Source organism: Hylobates moloch, unplaced genomic scaffold, assembly GCF_009828535.3.
Source record: "Hylobates moloch isolate HMO894 unplaced genomic scaffold, HMol_V3 SCAFFOLD_6, whole genome shotgun sequence".
NCBI lineage: Eukaryota > Metazoa > Chordata > Mammalia > Primates > Hylobatidae > Hylobates > Hylobates moloch.
The window spans coordinates 156,137,016-156,161,438 of NW_026652281.1; the positions used below are offsets into that span (position 1 = coordinate 156,137,016).

Consider the following 24,423-nt stretch of genomic DNA (forward strand, 5'->3'; position numbering starts at 1 on the left):
GACTTCGTCTCAAAAAAAAAAAATAAAAAATAAATAAAATTTGGGGGTTGAGGGTTGGATGATACTAACTCATGCAAACACCAAACCCTGCCTTTCTTCCCCTTCCAAGTGGCAAGAGGGCTTTTCAGATCAGTGATACATCCGCTGATGCTAGTGTTTTCCACCCTAGTATTCAAGCCTTTGGGTGTCCAAACAAATAGAGAACAAGAGATCAGGATCTCTAAAGGTCTAGAAAAACCCTGGGCCACTTCCATTTTGTGAGGTTCTCAGCATACTGAAAACTGAAGATATGCTAAGAGTGGGTTACTAAAATGGTGGCGTATCTTAAATCTTTCCATGGCACCATCCTTTCTCTCGTCCCGTCATCCCTGTATCTCTCTGCCCTGATACCTAATCTCACTTCAGGAAACATAAATTGAAAGTTCAGATAACCTCGGATTATATTATTCTGGACTGTGTGTTATGCTGGGCGACGAGGCTGCGCAGGCTCTTGGGCCGAGCCATGACTCTGCAGGAACTGCGGCGCCGGCTCACACAGCGCGGAGCAGTGCACGCCAGACCGGCCAGGCGCTCGCGCTGGGTTCTGCTCACGCCCGTAGGGGCCCGCGTTCGCTGCAACGGGCCCTCCTTGATGGCCGATCGTCGGACTCCTACCCCTTCTGCCGGCTGCCGTTTGCCCCGTTAGCGAAGGGCGCGCGATGCGTCCCAAGTCTCGGCTCCAGGAACCAGACGGGTGAGGGCTACTGGGGGTTGGGTTGGAACGCCCGGAAGGCACCACAGCAACAGACGCGGGAACGCCTGTTAAGCCAGCCCCGCCCCGGGACGCGCGCGCCCGGCGGTCTCGATCCAGCGTGGCCCGCCCCTCACCTCCCGCCCAACCAACAGCCACTTCCTGCCTCACTCCCGGCCAATCTTCACACTCCACGAAGAATAGCCGTAGGGGGCGTATGGGTCGGTGCGTAGAGCGATGCCCACACCGGCCAACCGGATGTCGGGGCTTGCGCGGTGGGGCGGGACTTGGCGCCGGCTGTGGCTACTCAGGGGCCAGGGGCGGGCACAGGGCCGGGCTTCGTGCGGTGGGGCTCGCTCGCGCGGCAGCGGTGGCCGAGGCCTCTTGGTTTTGCGGCACGTGACGGTCGGGCCGCCTCCGCCTCTGTCTTTACTGGGGCGCGGGGCAAGGTGTGCGGGCGGGAAGGGGCACGGGCACCCCCGCGGTCCCCGGGAGGCTAGAGGTGAGAGGGGAGACCTGAGCGCGTCCTCGGGCCTGTGAGGACCCCGGGGGGCTGGGAGCGCCTCTGCGGCTGAGGGGTCGGGCGTGGCCGGCGACTGAGGGGTCGGGCTGGCTCTTGAGGGCCCAGGCCCTGGCCGACGCGCCCGCCGTGAGCGAGGAGGCCGGAATGCGGGCCTCTTTGGTTGGGTTGCGGGCCCAGGCAGCGCCGCCGGGGTCGGGAGGCGTGGCAGGTGGCCCGACAGCCTTCTTTGACCTCTGGGAAAGCTGACTTATTCCTGTGGCTTTGCTTCTAGGGCTTTCTTAGGCCTCTTTGCCGGCTGCCTGGGCAGCCGCGAGGTGGGCTGGAGTAACTGGGTAAAAGTATGGAGTGGAATCGGGCCTACTAGGTACCCCTAGTAGTAGGGAAGGGTGGTATTAGACCGAGAGGGAATGTTTAGGACTAGCGTTACAGTTTAAAATTTGAAAATCCAAAGCGGAGACTGGACCCTGGCTCCCTGAAGAGAAAGGGGAATGTACCAGAAGGAGAACACGCAGTGGTTGAGAAACTTAGCAGTTACAGCACCTATTCTGGAGGCGAGTAATCCATTTGGAGAGGGACAGGGCGTTAAAAGCAGGAAAGCACCCGAAAGCTCATCTAGTGCATCTCTTTTTACAGTGGAGGCCTAGAGGTATGAAATGACTGGCCCAAGGTCATGCGATTAGTTACTGATGGTGCTGGGATTATAGTTCAGGGATAGGCCGTGCAGTGGTTAACGTTAAGGCCCTGACTCAAGTTTTTCGTTGGTCATTGGTTGCTCTGTGAACTTAGGCAGTTTTCTTACCCTTTGTGCCCCCGTTCTTGTCAAGTAATGGATATAATAATACCTGATGGATTTGTGAGGATTAAATTAAGATATGTATACAATAAGACAGGGAAGTCCGACATTTAGTAACTGCTCGATAATCATTGCAATACATTATTATAATCTGAATGCCTTTGGACCAATACACTGCCATTCTAGTGAACTGGTTCAGTCCTGTTTCGCAGGACCTGAAGTCACAGTTACGGTGATGGAAGAAACCGGGCATTGTGTATTAACTGCTGGGCATGACACAAGTGATTGCTGGTTGAGGGAAGTTAAACTGAGCTTAATATTAAAAGATTAACAGGACGAGGTGAACCATAGTTAAGTCTTTTTATCTCTGATTTAGGAAATGGAAGATTTTGCTTAATTTTTTAATAAGTAAATCTTTTTAAGGGGGAAGAATTTTATTGATCTTTAAAATCATGCTGTATCTCAGTCTTTTCCCAACATTGTTTGAGGGTCATGAATAGAATCAACTGCCATATTGATCAACTGTTGTACATTTGGTATAATTATACTTAGAGCAGAGGTAAAGGACTATGTGGGAGTTCTCCTTTGCATCAACCAGGGTGCACAAACAAGCCAGGTAACTGGATCATGAGAATGCTCGAATGAACTGTGTGTGGGGGTCACTGTTGCACAACAGAAATTTTCTGACTTATCTGCAAATGGGTGTCAGCATTCCCCCACACCTTACTATCTTTACTCCCCAATTCATTTAGCACATTATCTTCTCAGGGCCACAAGGGATAAGTGTTTTGACAGAAGTCGTTGCTGCCGTTTTGGCAATCACACTATTGCATGCTTTTAGTTAGAGTTCTCTTTGCCCTGGAAGACAGCTTAAGCGGATGAAATGGCAGTTGGTGAGCATGATTTGCAGGCTCATGAAACTTGAATCGTGGGCCCAGTGTGGTAGCTTTTTTTTTTTTTTAGACGGAGTCTCGCTCTGTCACTCAGGCTGGAGTGCAGTGACGCGATCTTGCTCACTGCAAGCTCCACCTCCTGGATTCACGCCATTCTCCTGCCTCAGCCTCCCGAGTAGCTGGGACTACAGGCGCCCGCCACCACGCCCGGCTAATTTTGTTTTTGTATTTTTAGTAGAGACGGGGTTTCACCGCGTTAGCTGGGATGGTCTCGATCTGCTGACCTCGTGATCCGCCCACCTCGGCCTCCCAAAGTGCTGGGATTACAGGCATGAGCCACCGCGCCCAGCTAAGTTTTGTATTTTTTGGTAGAGACAGGGTTTCACCATGTTGACCAGGATGGTCTTGATCTCCTGACCTCGTGATCCGCCCGCCTCGGCCTCCCAAAGTGCTGGGATTACAGGCGTGAGCCACTGCGCCTGGCCCAGTGTGGTAGCTTTTGTACCACTTTGGTTTCCGTAACTTCAAAATAGGAATGAGAAGTCTCCTGGGTGCCTCACCTTTAGGGGGCAATTGGGAGGGGCAGATAACATGGTGAACATGAAACTACTTTAAAAAGTGTAATGAATTGGCTGGACACGGTGACTCTCACGCCTGTAGTTTGAGCACTTTGGGAGGCTGAGGTGGGCGGATTACTTGAGGCCGGGAGTTGGTAACCAGCCTCGCCAACATGGTGAAACCCTGTCTCTACTAAAAATACAGAAAATTAACCTCTAGCTATTTGGGAGGCTGAGGCAGGAGAATCACTGAACCTGGAAGGCGGAGGTTGCAGTGAGCGGAGATGGTGCCATTGCACTCCAGCCTGGGTGACAGAGTGAGACTCCATCTCAGAAAAAAAAAAGTATAAACTGTGCAAATAGAATATGCTGTTCATAATTCCTAGGAAATAATAAAAGTACCTAAACAGTTAAAACCTATACAGCTTTTGGTAAAACTTGTCAGTAAAGTCCTGGTTGAATTATTTGTTGCTCCAACAGATGTAATTTTTTTTTTTTTTTTTTGAGATGGAGTCTCCGTCTCAGGCTGGAGTACAATGGTGTGATCTTGGCTCACTGCAGCCTCCGCCTCCTGGGTTCAAGCAGTTCTCCTGCTCAGCCTCCCGAGTAGCTGGGACTACAGGTGCCCACCACCACGTCCGGCCCGGTTTTTTGTATTTTAGTAGAGACGGGGTTTCACCGGGTTGTCCAGGCTGGTTGCGAACTCCTGAGCTCAGGCACTCTGCCTGCCTCAGCCTCCCAAAGTGCTGGGATTACAGGTGTGAGCCACCGCGCTCAGACTTACTTATGTTTTTTTTTTTTTGGAGACGGAGTCTCGCTCTGTCGCCCAGGCTGGAGTGCAGTGGCGCAATCTCAGCTCACTGCAAGCTCCGCCTCCCGGGTTCCCGCCATTCTCCTGCCTCAGCCTCTCCGAGTAGCTGGGACTACAGGCGCCCGCCACTACGCCCGGCTAATTTTTTGTATTTTTAGTAGGGACGGGGTTTCACCGTGGTCTCGATCTCCTGACCTCGTGATCCGCCCGCCTCAGCCTCCCAAAGTGCTGGGATTACAAGCGTGAGCCACCGTGCCCGGCCCTACTTACGTTTTTAGAGACAGGGTCTTGCTCTGTCATCAGGCTGGAGTGCAGTGGCGTGGTTATTGCTCACTGCAGTCTCAAACTCCTGCGGTTATTGGTTCAAGTGATCTTCCTGCCTCAGTCTCCTGAGTAGCTGGATCTACAGGTGGATGACGCTACTCTCAGCTAATTTTTTTTTTAAATTTTTCATAGATACTTCGCTTTGTTGCCCAGGCTGGTCTCGAACTCCTGAGCTCAAGCGATCATCCTGCTTCCTCCGACTCCCAGAGTTCTGGGATTACACGCGCGAGCCACGATGCCAACCAGGAGACCAGAAATTAAGCTCAGCTTTCTTTCTCTCCCTTCTTCCCTCCCTCCTTTCCTTCCCTCCCTCCTTTCCTTCCTTCCTTCTTTTTTAAAACTTTGTGGTATCTGTGAACTGCTTATTTTACTTAGCATATTGTCTTCAAGGTTCATCCATGTTATAGCCTGTGATGGGATTTCCTTCTTTTTTGAGGTTGAATAGTATTCCACTGTATGCCTATACCACATTTGGTTTAATCATTCATCCATTGATGGACATTTGGGTTGCTTCTGACTCTTGGCTGTTGTGAGTAGTACTGCTATGAACACGGGGCTGCAAATATCTGAAACTCTGCTTTCTTTTTGTTTGTTTGTTTGTTTGAGGCAGTCTTACTCTGTTTCCCAGGCTTGAATGCAGTGGTGCCATCACAGCTCACTTTATTTTTTATTTTTTTGAGACAGTCTCACTCTGTCGGCAGGCTGCAGTGCAGTGGCATGGTTTCAACTCACACTGCAAACTCCACTTCCTGCGTTCAAGCTGTTCTCCTGCCTCAGCCTCCCGAGTAACTGGGATTACAGGCATCTGCCACCACGCCCGGCTAATTTTGTGTTTTTAGTAGAGACAGGGTTTCTCCATGTTGGTCAGGCTGGTCTTGAACTCCCGACCTCAGGTGATCCACCTGCCTCAGCCTCCCAAAGTGTTGTAATTACAGGTGTGAGCCACCACGCCCAGCCTGCCCAGCTAATTTTTGTGTTTTTAGTAGAGACAGGGTTTTGCCATGTTAGCCAGGCTGGTCTCGAATTCCTGACCTCAGGTGATCTGCCTGCCTTGGACTCCCAAAGTGCTGGGATTATTGGCGTGAGCCACCGCGCCTGGCGTATTTTTTTTTTTTTTTTTTTTTGAGATGGAGTCTCTGTGGCCCAGGCTGGAGTGCAGTGGCGCCATCTCGGGTCACTGCAACCTCCACCTCCCAGATTCAAGCGATTCTCCTCCCTCAGCCTCCTGAGTAGCCGTGGCTACAGATGTGCGCCACCATGCTAGGCTAATTTTTTGTATTTTAGTAGAAATGGAGTTTCATCATGTTTCCCTGGCTCATCTCGAACTCCTGAGCTCAGGCAGTCTACCAGCCTCCCAAAGTGCTAGGATTACAGGCGTGAGCCACCCCACCTGGCCCAACGGCTCACTTTAGCTTCAACTTGTCAGGCTCAAGCCTCTCCTACCTTAGCCTTCTGAGTAGCTGGGACAACAGGTGTGTGCTACCATACCTGGCTAAATTTTTCTTTTTTTGATTTTTTGTAGAGACAGGATCATGTTTTTTTGTTTTTTGTGTTTTTTGTATAGACAGGGTCAGGCTGTGTTTATGTTGGCCAGGCTGGGAAATAAGGTCTTAATAGAGGGAGTTGAAGATTCTTGGGGGAATAGCACATAGAGCAGCTGTAGAGGGAGAGGGTGCTGATTACTAGCTAAACGACTTAGAAATTTTTGCAGACATGGGGCCGGGCGCGGTGGCTCACGCTTGTAATCCCAGCACTTTGGGAGGCCGAGGCAGGTGGATCACGAGGTCAGGAGATCGAGACCACGATGAAACCCCGTCTCTACTAAAAATTACAAAAAAATTAGCCGGGCGTGGTGGCGGGCGCCTGTAGTCCCAGCTACTCGGAGAGGCTGAGGCAGGAGAATGGCGTGAACCCGGGGGGCGGAGCTTGCAGTGAGCCGAGATGGTGCCACTGCACTCCAGCCTGGGCGACAGAGCGAGACTCCGTCTCAAAAAAAAAAAAAAAAAGAAATTTTTGCAGACATGGACTCATGATAGTTTTTGGGTGATGAGTCTGTCTTGTTGTAGGATAGCTTGAAAGAGGAGAAGGAAACTAGAGGCCCGGTAATATAAGGTCACATTAAGTATCCTGATGTCAGTAATGGAGAAGAATGAAAGACTAGGATTGATTGGGTGACTGTGTGGGCAGAGGACATGAGGAAAAAAGGACATCTTGTGTGTGTGTGCACACACATTTCTAGTTGTGTATCTTCTACTTGTTTTCTCCCCCACCTTTTAGCTGTACTTTCTCAGGCCCAAAAATGAAAATTTACCTGCTACCAACCACATCATCTTGTGCATCTTTGTAGCTCAGTTTTTATTTCTTTAGATCTGTGGTCCTCTGTGGAAAGAGAGCCCACTACCACCCAAGACACGTCTAATATAATACACAGGGCACTTACGTGGTTAGAAAATAAGAGATAAGCCGGGCGCGGTGGCTCACTCCTGTAATCCTAGCACTTTGGGAGTCCGAGGCGGGCAGATCACGAGGTCAAGAGATTGAGACCATCCTGGCCAACACGGTGAAACCCTGTCTCTATTAAAAATACAAAAATTAGCTGGATGTGGTGGTGCACCACCTGTCATCCCACCTACTTGGGAGGCTGAGGTAGGAGAATCACTTGAACCCAGGAGGCAGAGGTTGCAGTAAGCCAGGATAGTGCCAATGCACTCCAGCCTGGCGATAGAGCAAGACTCCATCTCAGAAAAAAAAAAGGAGCTTGTTTTGGCCAGGTGCGGTGGCTCACGCCTGTAATCCTAGCACTTTGGGAGGCGGAGGCGGGTGGATCACCTGACCAGCCTGGCCAACATGGCGAAACCCTGTCTGTACTAAAAGTACAAAAATTAGCCAGGCATGGTGGCGGGTGCCTGTAATCCCAGGTACTGAAGAGGCTGAGGTGGGAGAATTACTTGAACCTGGGAGGCGGCGGGTGCAATGAGCTGAGATGGTGCCACTGCACTCCAACCTGGGCGACAGAGGGAGAGTCCATCACAAAATAAATAAGTAAAATATATAACTTTTAAAAAGTAGCTTGTTCTTAGTTTAATATTCTTGTTGAGTTCTAAAACGCTAATTTGAAAACATGTCTATTGATGATATTTGAGAAACAGTATCCATATTAAGCCTTTAATGTGAGAGGAATTATCTTCTGTGTTAATTATTTATTTATTTTTTTTTTTTTTTTGAGACGGAGTCTCGCTCTGTCGCCCAGGCTGGAGTGCAGTGGCGCAATCTCGGCTCACTGCAAGCTCCGCCTCCCGGGGTTCACGCCATTCTCCTGCCTCAGCCTCTCCAAGTAGCTGGGACTACAGGCGCCCGCCACCACGCCCGGCTAATACGGTGTTTCACCGTGGTCTCAATCTCCTGACCTCATGATCCGCCCGCCTCGGCCTCCCAAAGTGCTGGGATTACAAGCGTGAGCCACCGCGCCCGGCCAATTATTTTTTTTTTTGAGACGGACTCTTGCTCTGTCACACAGGCTAGAGTGTAGTGGCGTGCTCACTGCAACCTCCACCTCCTGGGTTCAAGCAATTCTCCTGACTCAGCCTCCCAAGTAGCTGGGACTACAGGTGCCCGCTGTCACGCCCAGCTAATTTTTGTATTTTTAGTAGAGAAGAGTTTCGCCATGTTGGCCAGGCTGGTCGTGAACTCCTGACCTAGTGATCCACCTGCCTCGGCCTCCCAAAGTGCTGGGATTACAGGCGTGAGCCACGGCGCCTGGCCATCTCTGTTATTTCACTGTAATGTTTTAAGAGGTACCCCCTGTAAATTAGTGTATGAAAGGGCTTTTGTCTGTTGTAAAGCACTTTACAAATGCAAAAGTTTATTGGAAATTGTATTCGAATGCCCCACATCTGTGTAACCAATTCTCTCTATATGAGAATGTTTGTGTATGTTTCAGTTTTATTTTGAAATTTTCTAGAAATGGAATCTTTTAACTGATTTTAGGGAAACCCTTTAATCTCTCTAGGCTGCCTTTCTTTATCTGTGAAATGAAATAAGTTATTTTTAGCTCTGCGATTTGAAAGCTTTAATTTTAAATGAGAGAGGTTAGTGGTCTTCATGAAGTTTGATAGGTGGCAGTACATTTAACTGATTTTGCTCTTTATGTGTAGATCATGGAAGGGAAGTGGTTGCTGTGGATGTTACTGGTGCTTGGAACTGCTATTGTTGAGGCTCATGATGGACATGATGATGATGTGATTGATATTGAAGATGACCTTGACGATGTCATTGAAGAGGTAGAAGACTCAAAACCAGATACCACTGCTCCTCCTTCATCTCCCAAGGTTTGAAATGGTCTTTGAATCTATTCCTTTTACCTCTTGAGATGATAAAATTATGAAGATAGCCAGGTGCAGGGAAATGTAGTCTCAACTACTCAGGAGGCCTAGGACAGGAGTGTGAGTCCAGCCTTGGCAACACAGGGAGATATCATCTCTAATAAAATATAAAAGAAAAACATCGTGAAGATAAATTTGGAACGTTTTCAAAGGGAAAGCAAAATTCGCTAAAATACTTATTGATCTCTCTGGCAGCCTTTGTCTTGCTAGAGCCCAATTATATGGGTTGAATTCGAAGGCCAGCTATGAAATTTTTGTGACAGTTGAAAGCAAATCAGGAGAATAGATTCTAGGTAAAAAGGCATGTTGCTGAAAATTTAAATTTTTAATTCATTTATGTATTTAACACAGGTTACTTACAAAGCTCCAGTTCCAACAGGGGAAGTATATTTTGCTGATTCTTTTGACAGAGGAACTCTGTCAGGGTAAGTATTTTCCAGAGAAATATATCTTAGAGGCAAATATTATGTAAATAAGATGGGATAGTAGATTCCTTTTTGGATAGCATCTTATATAGTGAAATGTCTAACTTTATTTTATTTTATTTATTTATTTTTTGAGACAGAATTTCACTCTTTTGCCTGGGCTGGAGTGCAATGGCGTGATACCGGCTCATTGCCACATCCATCTCCTGGGTTCAAGTGATTCTCCTGCCTCAGCCTCCCAAGTAGCTGGGATTATAGGCATGCACCACCATGCTAGCTAATTTGTGTGTGTGTATGTGTGTGTGTGTGTGTGTGTGTGTGTGTTTTAGTAAAGATGGGGTTTTGACAAGTTGGCCAGGCTGGTCTTGAACTCCTGACCTCAGGTGATCCACCTGCCTCAGCCTCCCAAATTGTTGGCATTAGAGGTGTGAACCACTGCACCTGGCCTGAAATTTCTAACTTTAATATCTTCAGTGTTAACATCCATGTAGGAAAATAGTCTTTTGGAATTTGTGGTTTTTATTTCCACTCCTTTCCCTCCCCCACTTTACCCTATATTTTGTTCTTTGATTGAGGAAAAAATTTTTCTCTTGATGTTAAAACATCAGTGGAATTATCTCATAGGTTTGGTACCTTTTCATATAGGTTTGTGAGTTGAAGATAATGTATTATCATTAGTTGTGTGACAGATTTAAAGGTTGGAAGTAGAGTGGTAAAATAGGCTAAGAGCAGAATAGGTCCTACTTTTATGAGTATTTACATAATTTTCCCTAGCAAGTCAACTGTCATTTTAAGACTGATCTTGGGATTTGTGTTACTTACAGGTGGATTTTATCCAAAGCCAAGAAAGATGATACCGATGATGAAATTGCCAAATATGATGGTGAGAATTCCATTTGGCTTAGATATAATAGCAGATAGAGGTTTGACATGTTGTCTCCATGGCATTTCCTAAGACTAGTTTAAAAGGAAATAGTAAGCTTTAAGATTTTTCCAGCCGGGTGCGGTGGCTCACGCCTGTAATCCCAGCACTTTGGGAAGCCAAGGCAGGCGGATCACGAGGTCAGGAGATCGAGACTATCCTGGCTAACACAGTGAAACCCCGTCTCTACTGAAAATACAAAAAATTAGCTGGGCGTGGCGGCGTGCATCTGTAGTCCCAGCTGCTGGGGAGGCTGAGGCAGGAGAATGGTGTGAACCCGGGAGGCGGAGCTTGCAGTGAGCCAAGAATGCGCCACTGCGCTCCAGCCTGGGCGACAGAGCGAGACTCTCTCTCTCAAAAAAAAAAAAAAGATTTTTCCATGGAAGTTTTGCCACCTTTGTGTGTTGCCTAAGTTTTTTAAAATTTTATTTAAGGTTCAGGGGTGCATGTGTGTGTAGCCTTATATTTAACAGGATTAGATCTGTTTAATCACCTGTGGTACTGAATGTTGGAAATAGGTCATTTCTAGACAGTAGTATAATACACTACAGTTTTAAAAAGCCATGTCCTAATAATATTTGCCAAATAAAGTGTGTTTATTTATTGTTTATTTACTTTTTTGAGACAGAGTCTCACTCTTGCCACCCAGGCTTCTGGAATAGAGTGGCGTGATCTTGGCTCACCGCAACCTCTGTTTCTTGGGTTCAAGCGATTCTCCTGCCTCAGCCTACTGAGTAGCTGGGATTACAGGTACCCATCACCACACCCAGCTAATTTTTGTGTTTTTATTAGAGATGGGGTTTCACCATGTTGGCCAGGCTGGTCTTGAACTCCTGACCTCGAGTGATACGCCTGCCCTCAGCCTCACTAAGTGCTGGGATTACAGGTGTGAGCCACCACGGCTGCCCCAGTATAATGTATTTATGCAACTAGGAGGTGTTTTTGTTTTTGTTTTTGTTGTTTTTTTTTTGGCATTTAAAGGACCTTCAGAGGTAGAGTTAAGCAGTGGAACTTTTTTGTGTTGTCTTGTAGGAAAGTGGGAGGTAGACGAAATGAAGGAATCAAAGCTTCCAGGTGATAAAGGACTTGTATTGATGTCTCGGGCCAAGCATCATGCCATCTCTGCTAAACTGAACAAGCCCTTCCTATTTGACACCAAGCCTCTCATTGTTCAGTAAGTGAAATGCTTGTTAGATAAAAGCTTTCTACAAAGGGTAATCTTAGAAGACATTATACAACTTTTACTCTATGTTAAAAAATTCTGAGATTATATAAGTGGTGGTAGGGATTTTTTGGGTGAATTTAAACACCTTGTAATTAATAGTTTTTCCTGCCTAATGCATTATTTTGAAACAAACTGGTTACTCATTTTCCTGACTCTAAATAACTTGCAGATTTTGCAGAACACATTTACTGGAAATCTGCATTAATGTTCAATTTAATTTTATTTATTTTTGTGGAATTTGATAACTATTCAAAAACAATAGAAGATGGAATCCTTTGTAAGGGTAAACATTTGACCTATGATAAAACATGACCAAGATGAGGGAGAGAGGAAATACATTAAGAGAGTTTTGATCTTCCAAAATGCCATACGTTTTTCTACTTTTCTCTCTGATATTAGGTATGAGGTTAATTTCCAAAATGGAATAGAATGTGGTGGTGCCTATGTGAAACTGCTTTCTAAAACTCCAGAACTCAACCTGGTATGTAATTCCCATTTCTGGAATGTGGCTGGACACCCACTATTACCTTGTAAGAATTTTGTAATTGGGCCGGGTGCGGTGGCTCACGCCTGTAATCCCAGCTCTCAGCACTTTGGGAAGCCAAGGCAGGCGGATCACGAGGTCAGGAGATTGAGACTATCTGGCTAACATGGTGAAACCCTGTCTCTATTAAAAATACAAAAAATTAGCCAGGCGTGGTGGCGGGCGCCTGTAGTCCCAGCCACTCGGGAGGCTGAGGCAGGAGAATGGCGAGAACCTGGGAGGCGGAATTTGCAGTGAGCCAAGATTGCACCACTGCACTCCAGCCTGGGTGACAGAGCGAGACTCCGTCTCAGGAAAAAAAAAAAAAAGAATTTTGTAATAATTGTGAAAATAAAGACTTCCTCCCCTGCTGTTGTTTAACTCTTTTGATGAGTTGGGAATATTGACTTTGACACTAACATGCTTTTTATTCGAAGTGTAAATTACAAAGTTGTTACCAACTGTTTTTATCTGAATTTCTGGTTTTGCTTCTGTGTAAGTTTTAGTTTTAGCAAGGTTATTTCTTTGTTTTATGAGGAAGCAATAACTGTCTAGATGTGTGCATTACTTTTTTTTAGACACTTAAATGTTATTTTAAATTTACTAATGATTGCTGGTTATTCCTTTTTACTTAACAAACTTGTTAGCTTTTCCTTTAACTGTCACTAATATATTTGGAATTTTATAAGAGGAATTATCATACACTTTTGAAACGTTGCTTTTGAACACTTTGACTACAGTGACTTCAAATAATCCTTTTTTGTTTCTGAAGGATCAGTTCCACGACAAGACCCCTTATACGATTATGTTTGGTCCAGATAAATGTGGAGAGGACTATAAACTACACTTCATCTTCCGACACAAAAACCCCAAAACGGGTATTTATGAAGAAAAACATGCTAAAAGGCCAGATGCAGATCTGAAGACCTATTTTACTGATAAGAAAACACATCTTTACACACTAAGTAAGAAAAAGCATTAGTTTGGGGGCTTATGGTATTACATATATATCATGCATTTAATTTAAAGATTGTATATCTGGCTGGGCACTGTGGCTCACACCTGTAATCCCAGCACTTTGGGAGGCCGAGATGGGCAGATCACCTGAGATCAGGAATTCGAAAACAGTCTGGCCAAAATGTTGAAACTCCATCTCTACTAAAAATACAAATATTAGCTAGGCATGGTGGTGCACGCCTGTAACCCCAGCTAGTTGGGAGGCTGAGGCAGGAGAATTGCTTGAACCTGGGAAGGAGCCAAGATCGTTGTGCCACAGCATTCCAGCCTGGGCGACAGACTCCATCTCAAAAAAAAAAAAAAAGGCCGGATCACAAGGTCAGGAGATCGAGACCATCCTGGCTAACACGGTGAAACCCTGTCTCTACTAAAAATACAAAAAAATTAGCTGGGCCTAGTGGTGGGCACCTGTAGTCCCAGCTACTCGGGAGGCTGAGGCAGGAGAATGGCGTGAACCGGGGAGGCAGAGCTTGCAGTGAGCCGAGATCGCGCCACTGCACTCCAGCCTGGGAGACAGAGCAAGACTCCGTCTCAAAAAAAAAAAAAAAAAAAAAAAAAAGATTGTATATCTGAAGAGTACCCCAGCCTCCAAATAAGAAGAATCTCAGCCTGGTATGGTTGCTCATGGGTGTAATCCCCGCACTTTGGGAGGCCGAGGCGGGTGGATCACTTGAGGTCAGGCATTCGAGACCAGCATGGCCAACATGCTAAAACCCTGTCTCTACTAAAAATACAAAAATTAGCTGGGCGTGGTGATGAGTAGCTGGTGTAATCCTAGCTGCTCGGGAGGCTAAGGCAGCAGAATTACATTAACCCAGGAGGCAGAGGTTGCAGTGAGTCGAGATTGTATCACTGCACTCCAGCCTGGGCGGCAGAGGAAGATTCTGTTCCCCCTCCACGAAAGAAAATCTCTTCACTTTAGTATCTTAGTTGGGAAATGACCTTAATTTGTCAGCATTAAAAGCAGCTTCTTGGCCAGGTATGGTGGCCCACACCTGTAATCCTAACACTTTGGGAGGCTGAATCGGATGGATTGCTTGAGTCCAGGAGTTCCAAACCAGCCTGATAACATTGTCAGACCCTGTCTCTACAAAATATTAAGAAATTAACTGAGTATAGTGGCATATGCCTGTAGTTTCAGCTACTCAGGAGGCTGCGGTAGGAGGATTGCTTGAGCCCAGGAAGTCGAGACTGTAGTGAGCCATGATCTTGCCACTGCACTGTAGCCTGGGTGACAAAGTGAGATGCTGTCTCAAAAAAAAACAAAACCTAAAAAACCTCTTTCCCACAGGAACTGAGGTTCGAGATAATTTTAAGAATACAATAGGTATTTTTGGCTGGGCACGGTGGCTCATGCCTATAATCCCAGCACTTTGGGCGGCCAAGGTGGACGGATCACCTGAGGTCAGGAGTTTAAGACCAGCCTGGCCAACATGGTGAAGCCCAGTCTCTACTAAAAATACAAAAATTAGCTGGGCATGGTAGAGGGTGCCTGTAATCCCATCTCCTTGGGAGGCTGAGGCAGGAGAATTGCTTGAACCCGGGAAGCGGAGGTTGCAGTGAGCCAGATTGTGACACTGCATTCCAGCCTGGGCGACAGGAAGACTCTGTCTCAAAAAAAAAAAAAAATTGGTATTTTTTGCTGGACATGGTGGCTCACGCCTGTAATCCCAGCACGATGGGAGGCTGAGGCGAGCAGATCACTTGAGGTCAGGTGTTCAAGACCAGCCTGGCCAATATGGTGAAACCTTGTCTCTACTGAAAATACAAAAATTAGCCAGGCGGGGTGGTGGCTGCCTGTAATCCCAGCTACTCGGGAGGCTGAGGCAGGAGAATCACTTGAACCCGGGAGGCAGAGGTTGCGGTGAGCCAAGGTCATGCCATTGCACTCCAGCCTGGGCAACACAGTGAGACTCCGTCCCCCACTCCAAAAAAAAAAAGGTTTTTTGTTTTTTTTTTTATCCTATAAAGAGCTTTGCTGATCTACCTAATTTCTTCCCTTTTTTTTTGTTGAGAAATGTTGAATAATAGAATAAGTTATACGTATAATTATACATAAATCCAATAAAAATAGTTTTTCAGAAGTATCTTGTAGTTGAACTCCTTTGGATGCTCCAATACCTGGACAATTGACAACTGAGTTGAATCATTTTGATGCAGGTTTTTTTTTGGTTTGTTTATTGAAGCTTTTCCTGCTAGTTTGAGATCATAAATAGGCATGCCTCTTTCTGAAGAATATAATAACGTTTTTTTTCCTTTTTTTTTTTTGAGATGGAGTTTCACTCTTGTTCCCCAGGCTGGAGTGCAATTGTGTGATCTCGGCTCACCACAACCTCTGCCTCTTGCGTTCAAGCTATTCTCCTGCCTCGACCTCTCAAGTAGCTGGGATTACAGGCATGTGCCACCACGCCTGGCTAATTTTTTTTTTTTTTTTTAGTAGAGATGGGTTTTTTCCATGTTGGTCAGGCTGGTCTCAAACTCCCGACCTCAGGTGATCTGCCTGCCTCAGCCTCCCAAACTGCTGGGTCATAGGCTCAAGCCACCGCGCCCGGACCACCTTTTTAATTTTTTTGAGGCGGAGTGTTGCTCTGTTACCCAGGCGGGAGTGCAGTGGCGTGATCTTGGCCTACTGCGACCTCTGCCTCCTGGGTTCCAGTGATTCTCTTGCCACAGCCTCCTGAGTAGCTGCGATTACAGGCTTGTGCCACCATGCCCAGCTAATTTTTCTTTTTATTATTATTATTATTATTATTATTTCCAGCTAATTTTTCTGTTTTTAGTAGAGACCGGGTTTCACCATGTTGGCCAGGCTGGTCTCGAACTCCTGACCTCAAGTGATCTGCCCGCCTCAGCTCCCAAAAGTGCTGAGATTACAGGTGTGAGTCACTGTACCCAGCCTAGAATATAACAACCTTTTTTTCTTTTTCTTTGTGACAGAGTCTTGCTTTGTTGTCCAGGCTGGAGTGCAGTGGTGCCATCTTGGCTCACTACAGCCTCCGCCTCCTGGGTTCCAGTGATTCTCCCGTCTCAGCCTCCCCAGTAGCTGGGATTACAGGCACACACCACCATGTCCAACTAATTTTTGTATTTTTAGTAGAGCCTTGTTGGCCAGGCTGATCTGGAACTCTTGGCCATCTGTTGATCCGCCCACCTCGGCCTCTCATAAGTGCTAGGATTACAGGCGTGAACCACTGAGCCCGGCTTAACCTTTTTTTGTTATTTCCAAAAGTAATACATATTTAAGGTATAGAAATTCAGAGGCCATAAATAAGCAAAAAGAAAACACTTAAAGCGAGGGAGAGGGGTTGAAGACAAGTTGGTTAATTGGTACAGAAATAAGGTAGAAGGAATAAATTCTAATATTTGAAAGTACAGTAGGGAAATTATAGTTAGAACAATTTATGGTATATTTCAGAAGAGCTGGAAGAGAATTGTAATGTTCCCCATACAAAGAAAAAGTAAATGGAGCCAGGTGCAGTGGCTCAGGCCTATAATCCCTGCGCTTTTGGGAGGCTGAGGTGGGAGGATCACTTGAGGCCAGGAGTTGTAGACCAGCCCGGGCAGCAGAGTGAGACCTTGTTCCTACAAAAAAAAACAATTATTCAGGCTTGGTAGCATGTACCTGTAGTCCCAGGTGCTCGGGAGGCTGTGGTGTAAAAGGATCCCTTGAGTCCAGGATTTCGAGATTGCAGTGAGCTATGATTGGGTCACTGTACTCCAGCATGGGTCACAGAATGAGACTCTGTCTCAATAAAATAAAAAGAAAGAAAAGGTAAATGTTTAAGGTTACAGATATTTCAGTTACTGTGATTTGTTTTTTGTTTTTGTTTTTGTTTTTGTTTTGTTTTGAGATAGTCTCGCTCTGTTGCCCAGGCTGGAGTGCAGTGGCCTGATCTCAGCTCACTGCAACTTCTGCCTCCTGGGTTCAAGCGATTCTCCTGCCTCAGCCTCCCGAGTAGTTGGGACTACATGCATGCGCCACCATGCCTGGCCAATTTTTTTGTATGTTTAGTAAAGTCGGGGTTTCACCATATTGGTCAGGCTGGTCTCGAACTCCCAACCTCAAATGATGGGCCTGCCTCAGCCTCCCAGAGTGCTGGGATTATAGGCATGAGCCACTGGGCCTGTCCAATGACTGTGATTTGGTCATTACACATTATATACACGTATCAAAATATCACACGTACCCCAAAAATATGTACAAGTACAATATGTCAATAAAAACATACACAAAGAAGTCACTTACAATTATCTTAAACATCAGCATAGTGATATATATTTGTCAATATGTGTATATACACATACACAACTTTATGTGCTATATTTAACTTTTTAATTTTTTTAATTTTTATTTATTTATTTTTTTTGAGACAGAGTCTTGCTCTGTTGCCCAGGCTGGAGTGCAGTGGCGCGATCTCGGCTCACTGCAAGCTCCACCTCCCGGGTTCACGCCATTCTCCTGCCTCAGCCTCCTGAGTAGCTGGGACTACAGGCATCCACCACCATGCCCAGCTAATTTTTGTATTTTTAGTAGAGACGGGGTTTCACCGTGTTAGCCAGGATGGTCTCAATCTCCTGACCTCGTGATTCACCCGTCTCAGCCTCCCAAAGTGCTGGGATTACAGGCGTGAGCCACTGTGCCGGCCCTTTCTTATTTGAGACAGAAACACTGCAATCTCCACCTCCCAGGTTCAAGCGATTCTTGTGCCTTAGCCTCCCAAGTAGTTGGGTTTACAGGTGTGCACCAACATGCCCACCTAGTTTTTGTATTTTTAGTAGAGACAGGGTTTCACCATGTTGGCCAGGCTGGTCTTGAACTCCTGGCCTCAAGTGATCCCCCTGCCTTAGCCTCCCAAAGTGCTGGGATTACAGGCATGAGCCACCACACCTGGCCCTAACTTTCTTAACAACAAAAGAGTGTGAAGTTCTTCCTCACAAGAATACTCATTTTCATTATCACTGACACGGCAGCATAGGATTCCTTGTTTGGATGTACTGTAACTCAATCTCCCGTGTATTAGATATCTAGGTGTGGAATCTGGGCTTTAATATACATCACACTTAAGATGCTTTTATGGGGCCCATGTGGCTGGGCACGGTGACTCACACCTGTAATCTTAACACCTTGGGAGGCTGAGGTTGGGCGGATTGCCTGAGCTCAGGAGTTTGAGAGTTTGAGACCAGCCTGGGCAACATTGCAAAACCCCATCTCTACTTAAAATACAAAAAATTAGCTGGGCGTGGTGGCACGGGGCCGCCTGTAGTTCCAGCTACTGCAGAGGCTGAGGCAGGAGAATCGCTTGAACCTGGATGGTGGACATTGCAGTTAGCCGAGATCACACCACTGCACTCCAGCCTGGGAGACAAAGCGAGACTCTGTCTCAAAAAAATAAAATAAAATTTTAAAAAATGCTTTTATGGATTTAAAATTGTTTTTTCATTCTCCATGGGAGTTAAAAAGTAGAATCATGAGTGGACATGCATTTTAATAAATTAGAGGTTTGTGTAATTTCAGTAACGTAATAATACCAGCTCTATTAAAAATGAAGAAATGGACTTTTTGTACTGGGAAGTAGTTATAAGTCCACGTATTTGTCTTCTCACTGGTATGTATGTGTAAGCCCAATAATTGTGTTTATATAGTTTCCTGATTTTTTTTTTTTTAATGTCTATAAGTAAAGTCTTTGGTGTTAAAGATTTTAACTATCATTTGCTGTAATTCTTAGAAACCTGAGGAACTAAGCATTTATGTTTTGTGCATAAGGAAATGGGCATTAACTTGCCCAAGACCCCAAGAGCCAGGCATTGTTCTTACCCCAAAGCCTCAGGTCATACTTCTGCTGCTTCATGTTAGAAGTCATGATCTTTTGTATTATGGTAAAGGGAGCTTGGAAAATTAAGTACTTTTAATTCCATTTAATGTTTTCTTTCAGTCTTGAATCCAGATAATAGTTTTGAAATACTAGTTGACCAGTCGGTGGTGAATAGTGGAAATCTGCTCAATGACATGACTCCTCCTGTAAATCCTTCACGTGAAATTGAGGACCCAGAAGACCGGAAGCCCGAGGATTGGGATGAAAGACCAAAAATCCCAGATCCAGAAGCTGTCAAGCCAGATGACTGGTGAGTCTTGGGGACCTGTCTTCAAGACTAAGGGAGCATTTCATATATTCCATGTGGCTTGAACAACCAAATGTTGGTTGAGTAAGCTCTCATAATTTCAGTAATCCATGATGCAGTCTAATCTGTAGGGAAAATATACAGTACTATAGCTGGAAAGGGGCCATAATGTTATCATCTGGATTGACTCACCATTTTACAAGCCACAGAATGCCACACTTGATAGAGTTTGTCTGTGGTGACACTGTTGGTTTGTGGCAGAATCTCAGGTCCTTTAACCTGGCTACTCCAGGGCTTCTGTGAACTCACATTTAAAGCCAAAGTCCTGAAATGTTAAATTTTAATTTGAAAAATAACCTTTTTCCTATTTAAACAATACTCAATTCTCTGCTCTGAGTTGGTCGGTAGGATACAAAGCCACAAGGACACCACCATCTGCCTACACAGAGCTTGAAGTCCAGTTGTGAGGCATGATGTTGGCATGTGGTATCGTAAGGGTTCACGAGAAGGTGCCACAGGAGACCAGAGCACCAGGTGTACCTAAACCAGGCATGGTTTCTTGGGGCAAGGAAATCAGATTGAGACTTGGCAGTGAGGTGAGAGTTAAAAGAGTTGGTGAATATGGGAAGGGGTGTTTCTCATTGAAGAATGTCATATGCAGTAGAGGAGCTGCAATGAACTTGACATGCAAGGGAGAAATTACATGGCCTTTTATGTAGGGTGCACATTGAAGAGTGAGGAGAAATGAAGATAGCTGAGGCTGTATTCTTGTATATGGCTATCTTTGAACTTGCAACTTCATACGGTGACTCCAGAAATGTCAGAAAGTGAACAAAGAAATTCTTACACTTTGTAAAAGTATCCTCCTATGCTTAGCAATTAAATTCTAGATGATCTTTTTCCTCCTTGAAAGGTAAGATACATATAACTGAACTTTTGTACTGCACTAGTATAAGTGCCAAGTTTATTTGTATATTTGGTGTATATTAGATTTGGACTTAGCCTTGTTCAGTATTGTATTCCTTAACTAGCTTTATCACCTAAGAAGGCCCCTGTACCCATTAAGCGGCCACTCCCTGTTTCCTCCCCCAACTCCCAGCAACCACTAACCTGCTTTCTGCCTCTCTGCATTTGTCCACTTTGTATATTTCATATAAAATGGAATCATACAGTATGTGGCTTTCCCTGTCCAGTTTCTTTCATTTAGGACAGTGTTTTCCAGGTTTATCTGTGTTGAAGCATGTATGAGTACTGCATTCCTTTTTATGATTGAATAAATTCTACTGTTTTGATAATGCCACGTTTTATTTATCCATCCTTTGGTGGACATTTAGGTTGTTTGCTCCTTTTTGTCTGTGATTATGAATAATGCTGCTATGAATGTTCATGTACTGATTTTTATATAAATATGTTTTTTCTTTTCTTGCTTTTTTTTTCTTTTTTTTTTTTTGAGATGGAATGTAGCTCTGTCGTCCAGGCTGGAGTGCAGTGGCGCCATCACGGCTCACTGCAACCTCTGTCTCCCGAGTTCAAGTGATTCTCCCGCCCTAGCCTCCTAAGTAGCTGGGATCACAAGCGCGTGCCACCACGCCCAGCTAATTTTTGTATTTTTAGCAGAGACGGGGGTTTTACCATGTTGGTCAGGCTGGTCTCGAACTCCTGACCTCAGGTGATCTACCTGCCTCAGCCTCCCAAAGTGCTGGGATTACAGGCGTGAGCCACCACTCCTGGCCTCTTTTCTTTAGACATGGTCTCTCTGTGTTGCCCAGGTAGGAGTGCAGTGGTACGGTCACAGCTCACTGCAGCCTCTACCTTCTGGGGTCAAACGATCCTCTCCCACCTTAGCTTCCCAAGTAGCTGGGACTGCAGGTATGCATGCCTGGCTAATTTTTATGGGTTTTTTGTTTGTTTGTTGAGACAGAGTCTCGTTTTGTCACCCAGGCTGCAGTGCAGTGGCACGATCTCGTCTCACTGCAGCCTCTGCCTCCTGGGTTCAAACGATTCTCGTGCCTCAGCCTCCCAAGTAGCTGGGACTACAAGCGTGCACTACTACAAAAAATACTTGTATTTTTAGTAGAGATGGGATTTCACCATGTTGGCCAGGGTGGTCTCAAAATTCTGATGTCAAGTGATCTACCAGCCTCAGCCTCCCAGAGTGCTGGGATTACAGGCGTGTGCCACTGTGCCTGGCTGTGTATGTTTTTTCTTTTTTTTTTATTTTGAGACGGAGTTTCGCTCTTGTCGCCCAGGCTGGAGTGCAATGGTGCAATCTTGGCTCACTGCAACCTCTGCCTCCCGGTTTCAAGTGATTCTCCTGCCTCAGCCTCCTGAGTAGCTGGGATTACAGGCATGTGCCACCACGCCTGGCTAATTTTGTATTTTTAGTAGAGGTGGGGTTTCTCCATGTTGGTCAGGCTGGTCTCAAACTCCCGACCTCAGGTGATCTGCCCACCTTGGCCTCCCAGAGTGCTGGGATTACAGGCATGAGCCACTGCACCTGGTTTAATTTTTGTATTTTTTAGTAGAGAGAGAGTTTCATCATATTGGTCAGGCTGGTCTCGAACTCCTGTCCTCAGGTGATCCGCCTTGGCCTCTCAAAGTGCTGGGATTACAGGTGTGTGCCACCGCACCTGGCCTTGTGTATTTTTTTTTTACTAGAGACTGGGTTTCACCTTGTTGCCCAGACTGGTGTGGCCTCAAGTGATCCTCCTGCCTCAGCCTCCCAAAGTGCTGAGATTACAGGCATGAGCCACACTTTGTCTAGCTATAGATATATATTTTCATTTCTCTTGGGCATATATACCTAAAAGTGGAATTGCTGGGTCATGTGGTAACTAACTTTTTGAGAAACTGCCAAACTGTTTTCCAAATCAGCAGCACCATTTTACTTTCCCACCAGCAGCGTATGAGCGTTTTAGTTTCTCTACATTCTTTCCAGCATTTGTTTTTATGAGTCTTTTTTGTTATAGCCAACTTGGTACTAAGTGGTATCATTTTGATTTGCCATTTCCCTGATGGCTAATGATGTTAAGCATCTTTTCATGTGCTTATTGTATGTTCATATTGTATATTTATACATTTGTATATCTTCTTTGGAGAAATGTCTATTAAAATCATTTGCCCATTTTTAAATTGGGTTGTCTTTATATTATTGACTTGTAAAGAGTTATTTTACTAGGCCCTTAGCAGATAGATGATTTACAAATATTTTGTAAGAGGAATTATTTTAAATTTTGAGATTAAAACCAAATTTTTTTTAGAATACTCTGTTCTGATCCACAAAGTGGTACTATACTGTGACCAGTGTTGTCATAACTGGCTTTCTTTTGTGTTTAAGGGATGAAGATGCCCCTGCTAAAATTCCAGATGAAGAGGCCACAAAACCCGAAGGCTGGTTAGATGATGAGCCCGAGTATGTACCTGATCCAGATGCAGAAAAACCTGAGGATTGGTAAGAACTTCAGTTAACTTTTTTTAATTACCTGGTTTTTTTGTTTGTTTTTTTTGAGATGGAGTCTCACTCTATCTCCCAGGCTGGAGTTCAGTGGCACAGTTTTGGCTCACTGCAACCTTCACCTCCTGGGTTCAAGCGATTCTCCTCCATCAGCCTTGTGAGTAGCTGGGATTACAGGTGTGTGCCACCATACCCAGCAAATTTTTGTATTTTTTGTATTTTTAGTAGAGATGGGCTTTCACCGTGTTGGCCAGGCTGGTCTCAAAGTCCTGACCTCAAGTGATCTGTCTGCCTTGGCCTCCCAAAGTGCTGGGATTACAGGTGTGAGCCACCACACCCAGCGTAAGTTACCTGTTTTTATTGAAGTCAAACTTAATACTTAAATATAGCCAAGATCCCTAATTTCAGGGTAGAATTTGACAATTTTAATTATATTTTCTTCTTTTTTAAAAAATATTTTTCCTGAAAAACTGTTATTACTGGAAATACAGAAACAGGAGAAGCTGGTCTGATACTGTGAAAACGTTTCAGCAGGATCTTGGCAGCTCTGGGCCAGCCAGCTGTTCATAGTCCTGCATCACAGAACCTGTTTATAATTTGTTGTTTGTACCTCCATAGGGATGAAGACATGGATGGAGAATGGGAGGCTCCTCAGATTGCCAACCCTAAATGTGAATCAGCCCCTGGATGTGGTGTCTGGCAGCGACCTATGATTGACAACCCCAATTATAAAGGCAAATGGAAGCCTCCTATGATTGACAATCCCAGTTACCAGGTTTGTGCCTCTTGATGGTTGTTTTCATTAATCTGTTTGTATTCAGATAGAAGTTTTATCTAGAGTAAGGCTGCCAGGTTGGTCATTATAGTCAAGCTGTTGAATTAAAAGCAGAAAGTAGACTTCCTAAGTTGAAAGAGAGCCTAATGGGTTAGGTGTTGCAAAGATAAACCTAGAAACTGGAGTGAATAACTTTCTTTAACTTACTTTATTTATTTATTTATTTATTTTATTTATTTATTTGTTTATTTATTTATTTTTGAGATGGAGTTTCGCTCTTCTACCCAGGCTGGAGGGCAGTGGTGTGATCTCGCCTCACTGCAACCTCTGCCTTCAGGTTTCAAGCGATTCTCTTGCCTCAGACTCCCGAGTAGCTGGGATTACAGGCGCCTGCCACCACGCCTGGCTAATTTTTGTATTTTTAGCAGAGACGGTGTTTCACCATGTTGGCCAGGCTGGTGTCGAACTCCTGACCTTGCGATATCCACCCACTTCAGCCTCCTAAAGTGCTAAGATTACAGGTGTGAGCCACCGCACCCGGTGAACTTTTTTTTTTTTGAGACTGAGTCTCATTCTAGCGCCCAGGCTGGAGTGCAGTGGCGCAATCTCGGCACACTGCCACCTCCACCTCCTGGGTTCAAACGATTCTCCTGCCTCGGCCTCCCAAGTAGCTGGGAGCACAGGCATGCACCACCTCACCTGGCTGATTTTTTGTGTTTTTAGTAGAGACAGGGTTTCACCATGTTGGCCAGGCTGTTCTTGAACTCCCGACCTCAGGTGATCCACCCGCCTTGGCCTTTCGAAGTCCTGGCGTTTCAGGCAGGAGCCACTGTGCCCAGCCAAGAGTAACTTTAATAGTTGCTTTGTAATTATATTTAAAAACAAAAGGAAAAGAGGAATGGAAAACTGTCGATTTGGGTACCCTGCTCTTGGGTGCCAGGGTTGCTTC

At 45.4% G+C, this 24,423-nt stretch overlaps 1 protein-coding gene across 3 annotated transcripts in view; it reads left to right on the plus strand.

Moving 5' to 3' along the window:
- The first annotated feature begins 1,063 nt into the window (after positions 1 to 1,063).
- CANX (calnexin) overlaps positions 1,064 to 24,423 on the plus strand; it is a 33,416-nt gene continuing 10,056 nt past the window's right edge. Inside the window, exons 1-10 of one of the 3 annotated variants that reach the window (XM_032158872.2) lie at positions 1,064 to 1,179; positions 8,786 to 8,959; positions 9,365 to 9,438; positions 10,263 to 10,321; positions 11,393 to 11,534; positions 11,985 to 12,066; positions 12,881 to 13,073; positions 19,059 to 19,248; positions 22,583 to 22,696; positions 23,318 to 23,474. In XM_032158872.2, coding sequence (XP_032014763.1) covers positions 8,789 to 8,959; positions 9,365 to 9,438; positions 10,263 to 10,321; positions 11,393 to 11,534; positions 11,985 to 12,066; positions 12,881 to 13,073; positions 19,059 to 19,248; positions 22,583 to 22,696; positions 23,318 to 23,474 — 1,182 coding nt within the window. In that variant the 5' untranslated portion in view covers positions 1,064 to 1,179; positions 8,786 to 8,788. Of the gene's footprint in view, positions 1,233 to 1,446; positions 1,805 to 8,785; positions 8,960 to 9,364; positions 9,439 to 10,262; positions 10,322 to 11,392; positions 11,535 to 11,984; positions 12,067 to 12,880; positions 13,074 to 19,058; positions 19,249 to 22,582; positions 22,697 to 23,317; positions 23,475 to 24,423 lie in introns of those variants that run through there. The other 2 variants (XM_032158871.2, XM_032158870.2) reach the window with 2 other exon arrangements.